Source organism: Ischnura elegans, chromosome 3, assembly GCF_921293095.1.
Source record: "Ischnura elegans chromosome 3, ioIscEleg1.1, whole genome shotgun sequence".
NCBI lineage: Eukaryota > Metazoa > Arthropoda > Insecta > Odonata > Coenagrionidae > Ischnura > Ischnura elegans.
In genome coordinates, this window is record NC_060248.1 from 123,005,440 (window position 1) to 123,026,030 (window position 20,591).

The 20,591-nt window shown below is 41.1% G+C and overlaps 1 protein-coding gene across 1 annotated transcript; it reads left to right on the top strand.

Moving 5' to 3' along the window:
* The first annotated feature begins 301 nt into the window (after positions 1-301).
* Positions 302-20,083, top strand: LOC124155112 (phenoloxidase 1-like). The gene is made up of 13 exons (XM_046528849.1): positions 302-584; positions 2,591-2,789; positions 4,449-4,672; positions 6,598-6,800; positions 7,149-7,299; positions 8,708-8,809; positions 10,687-10,851; positions 12,317-12,445; positions 13,363-13,554; positions 14,576-14,714; positions 15,028-15,260; positions 16,803-17,029; positions 19,864-20,083. Exons 1-12 carry the CDS (start codon positions 414-416, stop codon positions 17,022-17,024), a joined length of 2,130 nt encoding a protein of 709 aa, XP_046384805.1. The 5' UTR covers positions 302-413; the 3' UTR covers positions 17,025-17,029; positions 19,864-20,083.
* The last annotated feature ends 508 nt before the right edge of the window (positions 20,084-20,591 follow it).

The window sequence follows — 20,591 nt, forward strand, 5'->3', positions numbered from 1 at the left end:
TCGGGGTCTTTGGACCATTGTGCAGAGTGGAATCAATTTCGGTGTCCACGCGTGCAAAGGTGGTTTAGATGTGGTTCCACCTCCGATGACCGCCTAAATTAACGCTCCCATCCCAAGCGGGGGGCGGACGAAGTCGATCCGGCGAGCGAATTGGGGTAAGGGGAGTGAGAGGCGAGGGTGGAGGAGGAGGGGGACTGACCGCAGCACGCCCCCGCTCGGGAGAACCAAGAGGTTGCGAGGTCCACCCCATGCACATAAATAGGAGGAATCGCGGCTGGTTCCCACCATCGCGAAGGAAACCTCCAATCGGACGTGATCTCCATCTCTCAATCCTCCATCATCGAACAGAGCGAGACGAGACACAAAAGGGCGTTGCCAACGGCGTCGTTTCTTAGGAGAGAACGCTGAGTACCATGTCGGGCAGGGGTGGCGCGGCTGTTGCGGCGCCGGGTGCCGGCCAGAGGGGGCAGCGTCCCCAGGCGAAGGACCTGCTCCTCTACCTGCTGGACAGGCCTGCGGAGACGTTCCTGGTCCCCAAGGGTGAGCGCGGTGTCCTCTTCCAACCGCCCCACGAGGAATTCCTGGTGAGTCGCACGCTATTATTCTGATCCATTTCTCGTCGAGTGCCGAGGATTCATTTGAGGCACTAGTAACACTTTGGGCTCTGTGCGCGACGACGGTTATTTCACACCGCTCAATTCTTTAATTTTAATGAGAAATGGGTATTGCATCTTCACCTGAATGATATTTAATAAATCAAAATTGATAGGTATCTATTACCTTAATTACAACCAATAAACAAATCATATTTATCGCAAAAAAGGCATGCCAAAATTCTTGTCTCACCTTTCTAATTTATTTTTGATTGAATCCTTTTTATGTCTTATTTTATTACTGTAAAAACATTGCAATAACCCTTAATGCCTTTATCTATCAACTTAATGTGATCATGTTCATGCCTAAGTCACATCACACTCGCTTCCTTGTGGGACACCTGATATCGCTATAACTACATCAGAGCTAACTCCGTCCAGAACTACCTTTTGCTTGTGATCGCTCAGAAAATCGCGTATCCAGTTTCCTACTGTTTACTTTAAAGGGCATAACTGTAAATTGTATAAGAGTTTTTGTGAGATACGGCGCCGAAATCACTTGAAATCTCTTTTAAAATCTTGAAAAAAAAACCGCTTACTTATTTTTTCGAATAAAAGGATTTAAGAGAAACTTTGCGAAGAAAGAGCGCAAGCTATGTTTCCAATGATCGACCTTTCCGTACTGACAGCTATGCAGGAAGCCTTGTCCGTCCAGGGATGTAATAACTGACACTATTAAAAACAACGATACGTTGGATATCTTGACTATGATCGATGTTAATGATGGGTCCTTGGATTATGTGTTTCCCTTTCTCAGTACCGGAGCAACTATTACAATATTCTAGTCCAGGGTCCGGGAGATAGAGGATTGGAATGGTTTACCGGAGGAAATGTTTTTTGAGTCCTTCCCAACTCACGCCACTATATTTATCAATAGGATGAATAAAATTGAATTTTTAGGGCTTTAAAAATGTATATTTTTTTAATTTGGCGTTTCTTGTCTTTTTTACTTTGGCCTTCGTATTTTATTGTGTAAAAATGGAATTTGAGGGCAATGTAAATGTAGACATGTATTGTTTTCTGCTGATTTGGTGCTATGTACACGGGGACATGTATTGTGTAAAAAATGGTATTTTGAGGGCCTTTTTAAAATTTTTTGCATTTTATATTTTTGTCTTAATGTACTTCCTAACTTGATGCTACCCCCCAAGACAAGACTTCATGGTCGACTTGTAAAAAATTATGTATTAATAATAATAATAAATACGGCCCGCGCACTCGTTTCAAGTAGCGGGAGATTCTCGCTCATATCGTTGGTATCGAATACTTCATTTGCTATCCGGCCCGCGGGGTGATTCGGAGCTTGGAATGTGGCCCTCGTGGCCTAGTAAATTGAATACCCCTGTTCCAGTCCATTGGTATCTTTCCTTCAGGCAATGACCTCTTGTTCATTATAAATACATATGGTCGGCCTCGGTGGAGGCGAGGTTAGGTCTTCACCAGGGCTGCCGACTTACAAAAAAAAATTGGGGGAGCCCAAACCGGGGATCTTGTCCCAGGAAATTTTATAAGTAGTAAGTTTAAAGTTTTATAAACATTTTAGAAGAATCATATGATCAACATTAGAACCATGATAACTCGAATCTCGATATCTGGACACTCCGGGAAAAATCGACAAGCCTGACACATTTTTTCCTCACGCCCATATCGAATTTTTGAGGGGGCTCGGGCCCCCTAGTCGGCGCCAATAGTTTTCACCTGCCAATCAAGAGATCGCGTCCCGAGGTTCGAGTCCCGTCTGGGTAGGTCGCCCCTATCCAGGGCATGGTTGTTCGTGTGCGTGTAAATGTTACGTCTGTCGCTATCCCCGATGTAAAATGGCTAATGCATGCTGTGTTCGGTGGCATGGGGATAAATAAAAAAATAATAATAATGAACAAAAGGGGGTCGTTTAGGTTTTCCAGCGAACTCATCGATTATCCGATCGTCGAATTCAGGTGCAGCGGTTGCGGCACGCGGCGGAGAGCATCACGGCCCGTTGGAGCGGCAATGAGAACCTGGTGAAGGTGCAGCTGGGCCCCATGGCATCCACGCCCGACCTCTCGCTGCCGCGACAGCTGCCGCGCCAAGCACACTTCTCCCTCTTCATCCCGCAACACCGACGCATGGCTGCAGACCTCGTCTCCACTCTCGTCAGTAAGTTCCATCCAACTCCAAGAGTGGGCGTTGCCCAGTTCATTCATACATTCATTTTAATGGTATGTTTGGCAGGGGACGACCATTCACCAGCATGCAGCAAGCAATTGAATCCCCACCACATGGTCAAAAAAACGTTACGCATACTTAAAAATATACTACCACGTGCTGTTAGAAATAATAATAAATCGGAAACATGCATTAAAGTATACATAAGTTGGTAGGCTACACTACCAAGTCATCTAATCTATTTATGTGTTCTAACGCTGCCGTTATAATCTCTTATTGATCGTGGAAAAAAAGACATTCCGAATAGGTCTGTTCTACAGTCTACCTATCTTATTTTTTTTACATGATCTGATCTACCCTAGTATGTTGGCGTTCGTAAGATATTGTTAACTTCGTCAGAGGAGACGCTGCTCTTGAATTTATCTAAGAGATTTAGTCTATTTTTCTATCTACGGTCTGACAAAGATTCCCATCCGAGTTTATCTAACAGGTCACAGGTTACACTTGTCGCCTTTCGATGAGAGCAGCCTAATGCCGACGTCGGGTTTCTCTCCACCCTTCCTCCCACACTCTTCCCTCATGGCGCAAATAGGGTAGTTTCCTTCGTCAAAGAAAACGAAAGGCATTAAATGCGATTCGTTACCCACCATTAGTGTATTCTATATTCAATTTATTTGGTTTTAGAAATACCGGTTTAAACGAATGGCAATGGTCGATTCCATCCTCATTTGAAAATGGCCAGATTGGCGCCCATGCGATGCCCTTCCTCGTGACGTCACAGGAACCTAGTTTCTATACGAGTAGATAAGAGTTCTACATCGTCTGAGATTACCTATGCATGCATGAGGCACAGAGCTCATGGAAACGTCTCTTAATAATCACCTATTAAAACTGGCTAAGGTCAGAAAGTTTCCTTCGTTTGATAAGGTATTAATAATCCTTATTTAAGCTAAGCGCTATCAGCTAGCAGGGTACTCTGCTACCTGCTAGCATCCTGCGACGTATCAGCGCTCAAAACCTCGCCCCAAGGTCACCAGGCGGCAGATGGAACCAGAACAACGTCACACGGAGTTTTCCCAGCATTCATACTTAGCCGCCGAGTTTTCGCGCGCTTGAAATTTTTCACTTTTTATTTAATCGCGAAAAATAGATATGGTCATTTAAAAATCTAAAAGCGTGAAATACGTACTCCAGGAATAATAATCTTTCGTTTTAGGCAATAAAAAAATAATAGGAAACCACCCTATTACCTCAGCAGTCGGTCGCCTCCTCCAAATCCTACCCACCTGTCGGCGGATCCGGGATCGCGTCTCGCACGGGGCGAATGATTTTTTTCTCCGTAGTTCAGTTCAACAAAGTTTATTTCGCGAGATAATAACATTACATAAAACATGAAATATATAACAAGTAACAGGATAACAAAAAATATACATCTCGCGAAGCTGCTTAAGCTTACGCCTCTTCAGCACAACTGGGGTTTAACACTGGTACGGGAGTGGTGTTGGCCTGCCATTTACCCTAAGGACGACGGGAAACCCGCAAAACCGCCGTCAGGCCACCACGGTACAATAGACTCCGGAATATTAACGTGCCAAGGATAAACTACGTTAACATATAAACAAGTTCTCGCATCGTCATGACGTTTCGCAGGCCAGAAGACGCTGGAGGAGTTCGTGTCGACGGCGGCGTTCGCCCACGACCGCGTCAACCCCTCGCTCTTCGTGTACGCCCTCTCCGTGGCCGTGCTCCACCGGCCAGACACCATGGACCTCCGCCTGCCCGCACTCAACGAGGTGTTCCCTGGGCGCTTCCTGCAGCACGGCGTCGTCGCCAGGGCCCGAGCCAGGGCCCACGTCCTAGACACCCCAAGCAGGGTGAGCGACTCATGAAGGCGTTCGTGGTGAATGCCGGCGGCCCATTTTTCAATACTTCGGGATAATTTTGAAAACCTTGAATTATTTCTGACCACAGTTAACCCATTATAAACCAATGTTGCTTCTAACCAAATCAAAAATGTATTATAATTTTCACCTCTATTCAGGAAAGATTTAAAATTTTCACATCATTAAACGGAGAAGTCTTGAAATTTAATATCTTCCATGAGTAGCTCTGGGTTAGAAGGGGTTAAAAATTCCAATGCGACTAGTATGCTCTTTGGATAGTAAATAATTAGTGAGCTGCAGAAGTTGTGTAATACTTGCTATTTTTTAATTACCCTCCATGGAGTTTATTCATTTCTGACTACAATAAAATTTTCCAATGCGATTTATGAAGCGCAAAGTCTGCTTTTTTAGAGTCACGTTATTAAGGGAAATAAAAAAATTGCAAAATAAACTACGGCATTTTTATCATAGGACAGGTTCAATTGATTTTTGGCCATAGTTAAAGTTTTCAATCCAATTAGTCTGTTATTTGGAAAGCCACTAATTTGTGAACTGCAGAAATAATGTAATAACTTTTATGGCATTTTAATCAACATGAAGGCGAATATAATCAAGAAGTAGCCGCAGGTGGCCCCAGTTGGGTCGAAACTTTTTTGACTCAATTGATATCGATTTCGGATGGCTTTGCGACTTGGAAGATGAATTACACTGATCCCAGACGATAGTTTTTTTACCTGAAAATTCTATATTCTTTCGAAAGAATTTTTCCCAATTTCCCATTTAAAATAATGAATAGCAGTCGTGCATGTTCGGCGGGCCCGGGCGTTCTCCGGCCCGGCTTCGTTCCATTGTTATAGCATTGCATAGCAACCAGCATTCCATTGCAAAAATGGGGGTTGATCCTCTACGGCCTCGGAACTGTAGAAAGGAAAATACTCAAATGGCCGCATAAATCTCCCACGGTTCGTCCACCTTGCAAGTCAAAATTTTCACTGCGTTGGTGTGCGGGAAGGGGGAGAAATTCATCGCAGGGACCAAACACCACCCTCTCAACCGGAAAGCCCAAAACACACACATTTAATCACAACAAACATACACAACAAGATCCTTTGTGGGGGCTGTAGGGACCTCCACTAAGGATTTTCGCTCCACAAAAAACCGGGAATCTTCACAGGATGGGCCTGTTAGGGATAGCCGGTGATTTGTGAAAACACACGCACTCAATAAGCAGTCACACATTCACTCACCTACAAATGGCTTCAATCTTCCGGGAGAATAAAATTGCTCCGAGGGGAGCGTCTTCGGGGATCAGCAAGGGGACGAGGAACCACACGTACACGTATTTCGGCTGCAAAGTAGCCCTCTTCAGCGTGCTGAAGGAAAAACCAAATGCACTTTCAACACGAGGCTGAAAGTTCAAGCGAGAATCCTTACTGGAGGTCCCTACAGCCCCCACAAAGGATCTTGTTGTGTATGTTTGTTGTGAATGTATGTGTGTGAGTTTTTTGGGCTTTCCGGTTGAGAGGCTGGTGTTTGGTCCCTGCGGTGGATTTCTCCCCCTTCCGCTCACCAACGCAGTGAAAAATCTTGAATTGCAAGGTGGACGAGCCGTGGGAGAATTATACGGCCATTTGAGTATTTTCCTTTCTACAGCATTCCATTGTTTAGAGTTCAATGGCAAGCCACATTGGGTGCTTTTCATTCATCGACACACGTCGACACAAGTCGACTTGCGTCGTAGTTTTCATGTTCCATTCTGTGTGTCGCCGACTGTTGTGACACAAGTCAACAAACGATTACGCGCAGGAATTGGAGAGTTATAAATAGTTTCCGTGAGTCGACACTAGTCGACGCGTGAGTCGCATGAGTGGGAAGCATCCATTGATACATTTGTCGTTTGTTCCCTGAATGAGCAGACTCCGATCGAAGTCCCCCAGAACTTCACTGCCTCCGAACTGTACGAGGAACACCGCGTGGCCTACTTCCGAGAGGACCTGGGCATCAACCTGCACCACTGGCACTGGCACCTCGTCTACCCTAACTCCGGCGAACGCCGCATCGTCAACAAGGATCGGAGGGGAGAGCTCTTCTACTACATGCACCAGCAAATCCAGGCCAGGTGAGAGACACAAAAAGCGGGGTTTCCAATAGGGAGGTTTCCTGTTTTTTTATTAGTTTTGGAACACGTCCCGCGAAATGTTAAGTCCTTAATAAGAAAGTTCAATAAGGTTGAATTATAAGGGAATTATCATTTTGTATGTTTTTCTATGTTGGGATTAACGTTTATATTGTATTACTTGCTTATATCATTATTTATTTATGTGTATCCATGTTACCACCCGACTGAATGGTCGACTTGTAACTTTTCTTTAATACTAACAATCTCAGAAAACCACTACTTAGTCGGCGATAAGCGAGGATACGGATCGTCGTAACTATGAGTATTACGCCTCGTTTCCGTTTACAGGTACAACTTCGAGAGGCTGTGCAATCGACTGTCACGCGTGACGCGTCTCCTTAATCTGCGCGATCCCATTCAAGAAGGATACTTCCCCAAGTTGGACGTCACGGTGGCCGGTCGAGTGTGGCAGCCCAGGCACGCTGGCGCCCTGCTAAAGGTGACACCCATCCAGAGAAATACCTCTGCATTCTCCTCATATATTCTCCTTATAGGATGGCCTGCCATTTCTCCAAGATCAATGAATTCGGTTTCGCAATTTCGCAAACCGAAGCGCGCGCCGTCCAAACAACAGCGCGCGCCTAATAATTCTCCATCCTTTCATAACAATTTTATCCATCGCCTCCACTATTTATTTTTAATTTTTGCATCTATTTTATGTATCCCACAGTACCAGCGATCCTAGGAAGATAAATCTATTCCATCTATTAATCCTTTCCCTGCCGGCAGAGGCGTCCGCGGGCTACTAAATCGCGGCTTCGAGTAGTTAAGTGTGTTGTACCGTGGAATACTTTCTCAACTTATTTATGTGAAGCGAAGTATATTTATTCAAGTTTCAGTCTAATATTACCATTCGATCCATCAGGATTACTTTTCTTATGTTTTAGACTCTTGCCTTAACTATTAATGAATATAATTAAAACTACTAAAAATGTTTGCAATTTTTCCTAGGTACATGATGTTCATGTACTACCTCGGGACACAATTTTTTATACCAAGAGACACAAGTTAGATAAGCGGGAACAGTAATGAATCACGTAAAAAATGGAAACCAATATGTTAATTAAATTTGAAACTACATCAAAATGCTACATAACGAACATTAATGCAGCTTAGTTAAAAACTCAATTTTAAAATATAACTCCTTTCAAGAAGAAACAAACTTAGGTTAAACCCTCCTAGATGAGAATATTAAGGGCATTCTTTATGGTCCAATTATGGAATGAATGCAACACAAAAAATCAAATAATTAGAATGAATTTCCAATGGCAAAAGCAGAACCTTTTATGAAATTCAAGGGTCAAGAGAGCAAAATATTTGTACCACAATGCGTTAATTGTTTGCTATGCTCCCAAATCAGCTTCTCAGAGACGTTCGCCGAAATCACAATCATTTGTTTCTGAGCTTGTCTTCGTTGGAAGAAGCATTTAAGATCTTCCTAGCAGAATTTTACCTCCCGCTCCTTGAGCGGAAAAATAATATGAACTAAAAAGTTGACTTAAGGATTATAATCCGTCAAAAATATCCTCAAAGCTAGTTTTGTACGGGCATTTACTTGCTCAATATGACTTAAGTGCGAGAGCGTATTTCAAATTGAGTCGTGTAAAGCGGTGAATTGCAAGAAAACTTGCGACAACGCGTGGATTTGAGATGGCAAAACGGCACGTGCACTTATATTGTCTATGCATTCGCACAATTCTAAGCCAGATTGAGAAAAAAGCATGCATTTTTGAATTGCGCAATTAGATGCCCCGAGTAAAACAGCCTTAAGAGAACTGGGGTAATCAAAAACATTGTTTTCCCTATCGAACGATTCCCCCAAATACATGCCTACCCTATCATTTCAGGATATCAACCGGGAGCCGGACCAAATGAGGTTCGACTTGGAGGACCTAGATCGCTGGCGGAGCCGCATATTGGATGCCATCCACACCGGAGCAGTGGTTGACGTAAGTACTGGGGCAGTTTTGGGGATGGAACTCTCTCGCTATCCCAGCCAAAATAACATGGCAACGCCTATTGTTGATGCACTTCGGATTGAAAAGACGTAGCCTCCAAGATTTACAGTCCGAAACATACGTATTTCTATTTTCATCTGTTTGAAATAAGTAGGTATGTGCTTACGTACTTATGGGGATACTATGGAAATCATCTTGCATAGAAAAGTTCCATAGTGTCTCATTTCGGCTTCTCGGCATTTGGGCCTCTAATAGTTGGTTATTACCGTAAATTCCTCTATGATAATAATTATTTTAATCACAGTATCCCTACTGATTGCCCTCGAAGCATTTTATACCATCTTAATTCAATATAATAGCAATTCGTTCAACGAAATCAGATCAGAATGGTTTTTATTTATCATTTGAATGGTTATTTTTCTATTAGGATACAATAATGCATTTATACTTTAAATTAAATGGAAGTAGCCCATAAAAAAGCTGTGCGAGAATATATATTTGTATTACGTTTTTTTAACTCTGTCATAAGAATACTGTGGGAAGCAACGAAACTTATTATTGTTTTCTGGCTAAAATTGCCTGAAATTCCATCATATGCTTTATCTAGTGCAAAAAAATTGTCTAAGTAAAAGTAAAACTTTCTTAAACTCTGCCATAAGAATACCATTGAATGGTATTTCCCGCGTTTCACGCAGGCCTTTTAAATTAAATTGGGATAGTGTTCCAGCCTGTGTTCACATCTCGGAGGCTACGGAAAAGGTTTCCCAACAATTGAAGTGGCGCCAAAATCGTATTTTTTCGCAGTATCACCTTCATATCTTGCGGTATGTTATTCCTTGGCCCAACGACGGACTTTTAACGCATAAACGGGCGTTCATGTTCAACGGAAGGTATTTGTATTCAAACGTATCCCCTTACCGAAACGCAGCAAAAGTGAAGCGATTTCGCTGCCACCAAAACACTCTATAGCTCACTCGTTCCGGGATGGATTTTCGATCAGTTTGTTTACGTGGAGGGGTAAATAATAGTAACAAGTTTATGTGTTGAGTTTTCACTCGATTTTTTCGGTTCTGAGACGGCAATTTTCATGTTTTATTTAGATTTCATATATATTCCTGCTTATCCTTCAGCGGCTGTGGGCTGGTGATACCGATTTAGAGCTTATGACATTACGATGTTCGAACGTCGATCTTCATAGGTATGGAAACTTTTAAAAACTTAAAAATGTTGAATTATGCATTCAACTCTAACAATTTTTAACCCCACTGTAGTTAAAAATTTCTTCTTGAAATAGCACACTGCATAGAGGAAGTCTAAAATGCTGCACAAGTATATTTTGGCGCCATTCAATTATTTTCGACAGAGTACCCTAGATTTTCTTGTAGCAACTACGATGTAGAGTCGTCGCAACCCGCCATTGTTTGGCACTAATCACTAATAGCGGACTTTTTTGAAGCATAGCCATCGAGACGTGGATTTTATTTATTTTCAATTCTCCAATTGAAAATTAACGTAAATGGATAATTCGTGAGAAGTAAATATTTTTTTATGATAACTCCACAGATGTGTATCTGGGTTTTCACTTTATTTCCGGCGTTTCCATTGTTGTCACGCTTCAAATGTTTGTAGCTTGGTTGTAACAGGCTCTGGATAATGTTTCAACTCTTCTTGAATGGCCTGCGGTCTTCATGCATTCGATAAATGTAAAAAAATATATGAGTCACCTTTTGCCAATCAATTTTTTTAAGTAAATAAAACTCCCCGTATTCGATAGGCGGTATTAAGAGTGTCCCTTCCTAAACAGAAGAGAAGCGCCTTGGCTGTGTGAGTCCCCCGCATCGTGCAAACTCTTTTCTTTATCTCGACAGGAGGCCGGGAAGAGAGTTCTGCTGACGGAGAACGAGGGAATCGACTTGCTGGGCAACATCATCGAGAGCAGCGTCCTCTCCATCAACCGCAACCTGTACGGCGACCTGCACAACCTGGGTCACGTGGCCATCGCATACGTCCACGACCCGGACGCGCGATTTCTGGTCAGAGGGTGGCAGATGACGTCACTGCACCAACCAACTACACTCATTACCTTGAAGCAAAAGCTCAAAACGCTTATGTCCTCGAAACACTGTCCCCTGGAAATGTCGCGGAACTTGAATGAAAATATTGAAATAAACACTTGTAATTTTCCACGATTATAAACTTTTATTCCGACCTAGGTTTCGGTGTTAGTAAATCATCTTCAAAGTACAAAATGGTGCGCAGTGCATTCAATATAAACGATTTTTAAGTCTAGTGCGGGAAAGTAAGGGAAGGCAGGGCTTTACCTTACTTTCCCCAACTACAGTTAAAAATTGTTTAAATAGAATACACCAAACCATTTTGAACTATTTTGTACCTGGAAGATAATGTGGTTACAACAAAACCGAGGTCGGAACAAAAGTTTATAATCGCGGAAAATTGCAAGTGTTTATCTCAGTACGGAGAATTTCCACCCCATCGCGTTTGGATCTTCGGATTTTATTGAATGAAAAATCATAATCAAAAGGGAGGAATTTACTCCAAAACTTACGACATGATGGTTTCCTATAGCACTTCTCCATAGCGAATAACTTGGAGATTTATTTCATACTACCTTAATTATGGAAGCTTGCTAAGATTCACACAATATTTAGTGCAATCGCCCAGGGGATAGGCAATATCTTATGATAGAGTAAATTCGCCGGGCTGGTTTCCCAAATGGAGAAACCAAATAAACGATTCCAACTGGAAACGTTGTTGTTTCATTCAACTGAGAGGCACAATTCTGGGTCGGCTCGTATAACAGCTAATTTTACTATGACTGCTACTGCCTCGATGATCTTACAGAATTAAATTATATTGTTGAATACCTTTCTAGATTAAAAAAAAAACTGTGAGAACTTCCAAAAAAAAGTCAGGACAAGAACTTTAAACCTGAGATACTTCACATCCCGAATAAGCCACAATTATTTACATCAAAGCCCAGAAGTATCTAATGTGAATGACCAAATTTAATGAGTCAGGGGCCTTAGTTATGAAGTACTAGAGAGCAAAAATAGGATACTTGAAGCCTTTATGGACTGAGAGGATTCACAATAAGGCCATGCTTAACACTAGAATAATTGTGGCTTGATGAGAATTTATACCGATGGATTAATTTTTGAGTTAAATGGAGGAAAAACTTATCAGGTGATATTACTAGATATCACGATAGCACTGAATAAACAAAAAAGACAATTTCTAAACTGATTGTCACATATGATCTCCTTTGTCAAGCACCACGGGTGACTTGGACATCAACAATGCGTATTTCTGATACATCCATTATCAAGAAGTTTGCTTCAGTCTCTTTCCTTTGCTTAGGGCTGATCTTGCGAACCACATTTCCACCCTTCGCCCAAGGATGCCCATGTGAATACTTGGAAGAGCTGTCGCAGAGTAGGCTCGAATTTCAGTTCTAATTCGTCTCGTCTTCTTCTGCAGGAGACTTACAGCGTGATGGGCGATCCAGCCACTGCTATGCGTGACCCCGTGTTCTATCGATGGCATGCAACGATAGACGACTTGTTCCAGGAGCACAAGATGTCGTTGCCGCGATATACTGTTGCAGTGGTGAGTTTATTATACTTAACCTTTTGGTCTACGCTACTATAAATAACTAACCTAACCCGTAATCCCAAGAAATCAATAATCGCTTACAATTAGTTAAAACACCAAATAATATGTATTTTATAAATTTTTCCGCTCACGACCTCAATGTGTCTTAAAATCGTACGGTTAGCGTCAGTGCTAATCGAATTTTTCCTTCCCCTCATACGAAAATATGAACAGCCTTTGAATATATGTGTAAATGGAAATATCTCTGATACTTCAAACACTCAGAGATAAGTTCAACCATTTATCAGTTAGTTATCAAGGATATTATTAGCGTCATAATTCCTAACCCTTAAGACCTGTACTCCCTTCACCTTATAAAAACACTTACTTTGTTCACCTTAATTTTTGCATTTCCTTACTTTCTCTCTATCCAAGTTGTGGCTAAATAGCCCTGCAATATCAACTACGTCAGCTGCTTTTTTCTATTTTATTTATTTATAGGATATCCATTATGTTGATCGGTCGATCCAAGTATAAAATATGGTTTAGAGATTCTAAAACTGCGCTAGATGGCTCATAATTTGTAGGAAGGAAGCAGAATAATTCTTTAAGAGGACGAAAATAAGTCCAAGGTGTTGTTAGATTATTTTTGTCTGCTGTTATTCTTACTCAAGAGGGAATTCCCAACAAGGGATTCGCAACCTGGCTTTATTTGCTCAATTTATTCACCAGCATATCCACAGTTACCTGCATCCATCAATTATTTCATGTTTCAGGATATTTCTTTTGCGGTACGAGTGCATATTTATTGTCGTTTTACTGTGTAAGAATTTTTGCAATAACTGTATGTACCACCTCATGTAATTGTACGACACAAAAAAGATCTATTATCGATACACGGTCGCCGTTTTCACGCCTCTCTCTTGTCACAGCTGGACTACCCGGGCGTCAAAGTGACCAAGGCGGAGATCGTCTGCAAAGGCCGCGATCGGACCAATGAGCTGGAGACGTTCTGGGAGAAGAGGGACATCGATCTATCGCACGGGATCGACTTCTCGCCTCGCGGCCCCGTCTTGGCACGCATCACCCACCTGCAGCACGAGCCATTCACCTACAAGATCACGGTAGGTGCTCTAGCGGGGTAGCCCGATACTACTTCAGGAAAGTGACATCGAGACGATTATCAGAGGTCCAGAGACTCCTTAAATAAGAAAAAACATGCATAGTAATGCGATGCAAACATTCGTATACTACAACCTTCCATTGCTCTATTCCCAAGTTATTAATTCAGCCTTCCCGGCAGGGGCGGATCCAGGATTTCTTTCTGGGGGAGCACAAGCAAGGCCGTATCCAGGATTTTTTTCTGGGGGGCACAAGGATACCTCGTAATATAAAACGAGCGCAATGATAATGGGACTGTATTAAAAATCTTGCATATTTTTTTTAAGGGTCTGGGGGGGGGGGGCACCCGTGCCCCCCCATCCTGGATCCGCCTATGCTTCCCGAGGCTGTTCCTCCCCGTACACTTCTTGATCTATACTAGGTATTTGCCCCTTGTTCTTTCTCTGAGCACTTTCATCATATTCCCCTATATATCCCGGGTGAAGTCGTCGTATACCCTAATAACGAAAATGCTCGTGGTCGCGATGTTGCCCAGGGTAAGGAACTGGCCCCACTAACCTGTATTTGTAAATGTTCCACACCTTTGGCCCAATCCAGGTTGAGCTCTACCCTCACCTAACCAAACCAGCCATCGGGATGGATCATGAGTGATTGAGTATGTTCTCAAATTAACCATTTCTAACCCAGAGATGCTTCTGGGAGAAATTTTTATTTCAAGACTTGTAATTTTGAAAATGTGAAAATTTTCTACTCAATCATAATCACTTTGTCAGCTGCACATTTCGCCATTAAACTTTACAGCACAAAAGAACACGTAGTTTAAAAATTTGCTGAATAGACCTCAAATTGTATACATTTTTATGTTACTTAGAAGCAGAAGGGAGGGTTTGATGGACTTGCAAAACGCTTACACGACGCCATGAAATCTGACAGTTTACCGACTCAATCAGGACATCTAACTCCATGGCGATCAGCTATTTGCCTGTTTATAGAAGTAACTTGAGGAAAATTTACCTTCCACAGGTTGAAAACAACCTCAACAAGCCAGTTCTGGGGACGGCTAGGATATTTCTGGCACCGAAATTTGACGAAAGAGGACTTCAGATGTTGTTCCGGGATCATAGGCTTCTTTTCATCGAAATGGACAAGTTCCAGGTGACATGTAAGTAATTATCAGATGGCAGCATTTTCCACCTAAAGCTCCTAAGATTTTGATGTGTCCTTTTAAAATACTGTGTAATAATAAAGGTTGTTATCATTATTATATCAAGTTGAGCGAGTAACTTGGAGTTCATCATCTATCAAATCTAAGAGGAAGCAAAATTAATCCAATGTATTTAGTTACTAAGTTAACCTTGTGCGAGAAGAAATTCAGTGAGTGCTTCCATCTAGTACTGGCGTAGATTTCGCAGCCGCCGGGTCTTCGCCGGGAAAAATTAACGCTGAGTGATCATAGAAACTAACTTGCATTTCAGTGAAAGCTAAGACGAAGGACAACATCATCGTGCGATCTTCGACCAGTTCTTCCATAAGCATACCATTTGAGAGGACCTTCATGGAGCTGGAATCACCAAATATAGGCACGACGGACGACGGTCTCAACTACTGCGGCTGTGGATGGCCACAGAACATGCTGGTACCCAAAGGAACCGCCGACGGCTTCCCCTGCCAACTCTTCGTCATGATTTCGAATTTCAACGATGACAGGGTAAGTGCACTTGACTGAAAAATAGCCCATATCTAATGATTTACTTTTGAGATCTCCAGAGATACGGAAATAGAGCACAAATCGCTAAAGAAATTTCACCGTTTCAAAAAATTATCAAACAACAGATATTTTTCTTCTTGCTTGCAGTGAATACATATGTGATAAGTTATTTCGCACGTAATCAACCATAACATTCTCTTTCAATACAATATTGCATTAAATGCTTAAGAACCCCTGTCGAGAAAATAGTCGCCGGTATTTGTAGTTACTACCCATGACAATCATTCTTCATTAATGGACCCATTACTGCGAGCTACATTTGATATTCCTTTCCTCCTCAAATAAATTAGGTTTCAGGCAACTTGATTTTTCGTACACAACTCGTGGTATCGTTAAGCCTCGAAACCAAAGATTGAACTTCTTATTCCCGCAAAGAAAAACACTTATTTATACTAAAATATTGACCACCTACTGAAATACTGCCTCCTGGCAGTAAAAAAAGGATTACTTAGATGCTTATGCTTTTTCAATAAATTATGTCATTCTACTGCAAGAATGCTGACTTCCATCCTAAGAATGAGCACTATCTCTCACCCCCAGATGTACGAAAGTAGTTGAGATGAAAAGTCCACAAATGCCAAGTAATTGTTTTTCTCCATTAATGTGAGCAGTTAAGCCAGCAGAAACTAATACATAACAATAAGACCATATTACAAATAAAGCGCAACGCAAACATTTCATGGCCAAGGAAAATATTTTTATTGCTCGTGCAAATAATGTCGGCATACAGTTTCTAAAAATATATATGTGAGTTTTTATGTTAAAATCGATGCAGAGAAAGGAATTCAAAGGTAGCTGGTAGCATGGATCAATGCTTATGACTCATCATGGACTCCCAGATGATAATTACGGAATCAGCGTCAGATTCAGGGAATTGGGAGGCCTATGAAAGAGGCTTTCTTTTCGGATGTTGTAATTTTTTCCTACAAGCGCTTTCCTAAATGTAAATAGAGTAAACAATGCATGCGATGTAAAATTGTTTTTAGAATCTCTTTCATTTCACGTGTAATAGATAATTATAAATAATTTTTTTTATTTATGCCTTATCTTAAAACAATGAAATTCATTTTAAAACGCCCTTTATTTAAAAATTCTCATTACTTTTCTCATCACTTTCCTCGTCAAGTATTACCAAGGGCGGATCAAGGATTTTTTCCGGGGGGGGGGGCGAGGGGGGGTTGGTGGCCATGGTCTGACAGGTAAACGGTGTTCTCATTTTTAGGAATTAAAAACGACATGCAACAGTTACTCTACGAAATATGCTCTTCGTTTGTATTAAAAATTTCGTATAATTATTAAATGTCTGCGGGTGGTACGTCCCCCCGTGTCCCTTCCATCCTTGGATCCGCTTATGAGTACTGCCTTGCTAAAAAAATCGATTAATAATATGAAAAGTTATCCAAAACGATCACTATAGAAGTCGCGATTCCCATCAATGAAAAAGTATTAATGGTGCATGACAATATTTTTTTCTCTCTCCAGGTCAACCAGTCATCAACTCAGCCAAGTAAATGTGCCGATGCCGTCAGCTTCTGCGGTTTAAAAGATAAAAAATACCCGGACAAAAGAAGCATGGGATATCCTTTTGACCGTATGCCTAGGGATGGAGTTACTACCATTGACGACTTCCTAACGCCAAATATGGCACTCACGGACGTCAAAATATTCTTCTCAGGGAGAACGGAAGAGCCAAAGAATCTATAGGAAGAGTAAGTAGAGTAAGAAATAGAATACCTTAAATGCATTCAAATCGGATGCACAAAAATCAAATACAGTAATAAGACCAGGCAGTGGCGCAGCGAGGGGGGGGTTTTGGGGGTTAAAACCCCCCCAGAACTCAGAGAAATATTTAAGTTAAATCCATTTTACTTCATTGGATTGATATTACTAATAGAATAGTGTAAGGATGAATAAAATATCCCTCAGATAGCCGCAAAACTCAACTCAAACTCCGTTTGTCTTAAAATTCCGCAATTTATTAATCTCGCACCTACCGCTTATCCTGGTGGGTATTCCATACCCCCACACACCCCGGTATTAGTTGCACCTAAACCCCCCCTGCCTTAATTCCTGGCTGCGCTCCTGAGACCAGGTACCTCATCATGAAACAACCGTTCAAGAACCACCGGTGCTGTAGCTCTGAGTTAATGCTAGCTTTCTATCTGGCATGGTACGAGCATCATTCTTGCTTCTAATATTATGAAAGTAATAGCTACCAACCAACGAATCAAGTTCGGAACATGAAAATGTTACCAAAACGTTTTTGAGATAGCAAGAAAAGTGGCATCAATAATTTATCGTGGTAATTTTGAAGTTAAATATTAATCAACAACGCGACAAAAACCTTGAAACCAATGTCAGATTCTCAAATTTCGTTACGAAATATGCCATAAGAAGCACTTTTATGAGATTCAACGAAGTAACATAGATCGAATTACTGCTGAAGGTTACATCTTTGGTAAATTTTACTTGTTATCGATACATTTTTACAAAACAAATTTTCACTCGTAATTTTCAAATTAAGATACATTTTTACAAAAAAAATTGTCACTTTTAATTTTTTCTAAAGCTCGTACGAGTGTTATTTACGTTTTAGTAAGCATTAATTTTTGCGATTCAAGAGCGAAAATTTGAATTCCACTCGCGCTGATCCAAAGGCAGTTCCAGCTACATTAACCTCATCCGCATGTGTAAAATTTTGGAAGAACAGGTTCATTTATGCCCAAACTCCCTGAATCAAACCTTGTAAGCATTATGTTTTACAACGGAATTTGCATTTACTTCATCGCAGGAACAGTTCAGGTTCTAATTAATTAATAAGGCGCACCGTAGTTTGGTAGTACCCCTCATTTGAGAAAATATTGGCAGCGATTGCATCATCTACAGGAACAAAATTAAAAGTGTAATTGTAACCCTACTGATTACTATTTCAAAGAGTAAATTTTTATTGTGATTAATTACCAATTTGATAGCGTAATATTCATCAGATGCTACAAATGGAGCATGTTTTTGTACTGGAGCGATGCCTGTACCTTGACATGTGCAGAGAAATTAAGAGTGGAAGAATTCTGAATGTGGTGCTACCGATGAGTGATGAAGATAAAATGGATGGACCGAGTGAGTCAAGACGAAGTGCTAACGAGAATGGGAGAAAAGAGAAATTTTGTATAAACCTTAAGGGGAAGACGGGAATGTTCAATTGGGCACATTATGTAGCCTGATGGTCTGAGTGCAGAAGGACAGGTGGAAGGGAAGAAGGGTCGGCCCCGAATGAGTGACGTAGGAAAGGTAATAAAAGATGTAAAAGAGAAGAAATACGTCGCTATGAAAAGGCTAGCGGATAGGAATGGATTGTTGCGTCAAACCAATCTAAGGTTTGTTGACTTATGCTGATGATGATAGAACATAGTACTTGAGCCCTAATTACTTTTTTCAATGCTCTTTCCATTATTAATAAGAAGCAATCGCAAGAAGCTTCATCGCAGGAAAAGTCCAAGGCTCTGTTTAGTTAACAAGGCGCACCGGAGTATGGTAAGAATATGGTATCTGACGCCACGTCCTCTTTGCTCAGGGATCTCCAAACGACTGCCCGCCCCAGGCGTCGCCCAGCCTATATACCCAGCCGGCGGACTGCGAATAGCCCGCCGACTTGGCATAAGGAGGCAGGACGGTCCGGGACGGACAGTCGGCTGGATTCTGAGCAGTCGGGACGTAGCTCCAGGTCACAACCTGTGACTGTTTCTTTATTAAACGAACACACAACTGCTTTATATAATTGTTGTTGAAAACAAGTCCTTTACCTTTGTTCAATGAATACATGGTTGCAATATTATCAGTAAATACGTTTATATTTGTACCAGTTGGGGTTACTTGCACTGCGTGGTTGGCCGCCATCACCGCTGCCAAACACTCCGCCTTATATATGGGCATTTCCCTGGGCAAGGCCCATCCTTCTGCTGTAGGTACCATGCTGTTTTTGAGAAATTAAGGAGTGGAACATCTTATCATCCTCCGTAGACATTAGATCCAGTTCATTGGATCGTGCTGGGTTAAAAATCAAGCTGTTAACTTAAATCCATAATTGAAATCGTTATAAAATGAAACTTTGAAGACCACTGATTGATAGCGTAACCGATACATTTGTATATTGTATAAATAACTTATTCATCTATAACTGCATAGTGGAGCTCTCTAAAATTGGTTTACGCATCGGAAACGCTGCCAAATGTTAGTCCTTATAATTATTACATTTATAAAAAATACTGATCATTTTCATGCATTTGAAAGACGGTGATCAAGAAGATAAATAAAAATATTGACAATGCTGGAGACAGCGGCATTCCTATTCCCTTTCTACCGAAAAGTCTATAGCTGGCATGATATCATATTAGCATGCACCAACAGTAATGTCTTAATTAAAAATATTCATGAAATATTTTATCAAAAGTAAACTAGTCTATTGAGACGGATCTTCATCAAAATAGCTTACGGTCACATTAATGTTAATCTCCAAGCACTAATCTAAATTTCTTTTGTATTTCAGGTCTTCATCCCACACATGCTGAGATTCATTCGAGAGCGTGGATGAGAATATGAAAGAATAATGGAGTTTAAAATGTATTAGAACCTTTAATAATATTTCTAGGTATCTACTAGATTGTAATCACTAATTTACTTAGCACGAAGTAATACATACTTTTTATACAATTTATGCCAATGTCAAACAAATAAAAATGACATACATGGAGAATAAAATTTTTAATAATCGCACTCATTTCAAAATTGCATTACTATTTAAGCCGTTAATTCATCTCAAATATCCCAAAGGAAAGTGAACCATTTTATTCAGGGACAAGCAACGAAGGTCTGCGTCAGGAAGGATTCTTATGCCTTAAACTCTTGAAAGTAAGAAAATAACTAGAGTAATGCCATTTTTTGGTTTTCAGAGGCAAACTATCAATACTTACTTAAAAATCACATTTTGGAGTTTTTCCACGTATTTTTTTTACATACCTTCATCATGATCCATTCGAGGAGCAAGGATCATGGCCTAGGTGAGCAAGAAATAAATAATTTGATTTTGTTATAAAAGGTATTCCATTTTTCAAAAAAGATGATAATCTGAAATAGAAATGAAACGCAAGGCCGCATGTTCGATAACATTGCACGACATAACATCCCCGCTGTTTCTTTTTTTACGCCAAAAGAAAAACCAACACGAACTTCTAACACGTGGGAAGAAACACAAATCCTGCCATCACCAGTAACTCC

What these genes read in the sequence shown, in the direction of transcription:
- LOC124155112 (XM_046528849.1), top strand. Translation starts at nt 414, where the DNA reads ATGTCGGGCAGGGGTGGCGCGGCTGTTGCGGCGCCGGGTGCCGGCCAG. An exon ending in CGCCCCACGAGGAATTCCTG is followed by an intron (nt 585 to 2,590) that starts GTGAGTCGCACG and finishes CGTCGAATTCAG; the next exon opens with GTGCAGCGGTTGCGGCACGC. An exon ending in ACCCGGACGCGCGATTTCTG is followed by an intron (nt 10,852 to 12,316) that starts GTCAGAGGGTGG and finishes CTTCTTCTGCAG; the next exon opens with GAGACTTACAGCGTGATGGG.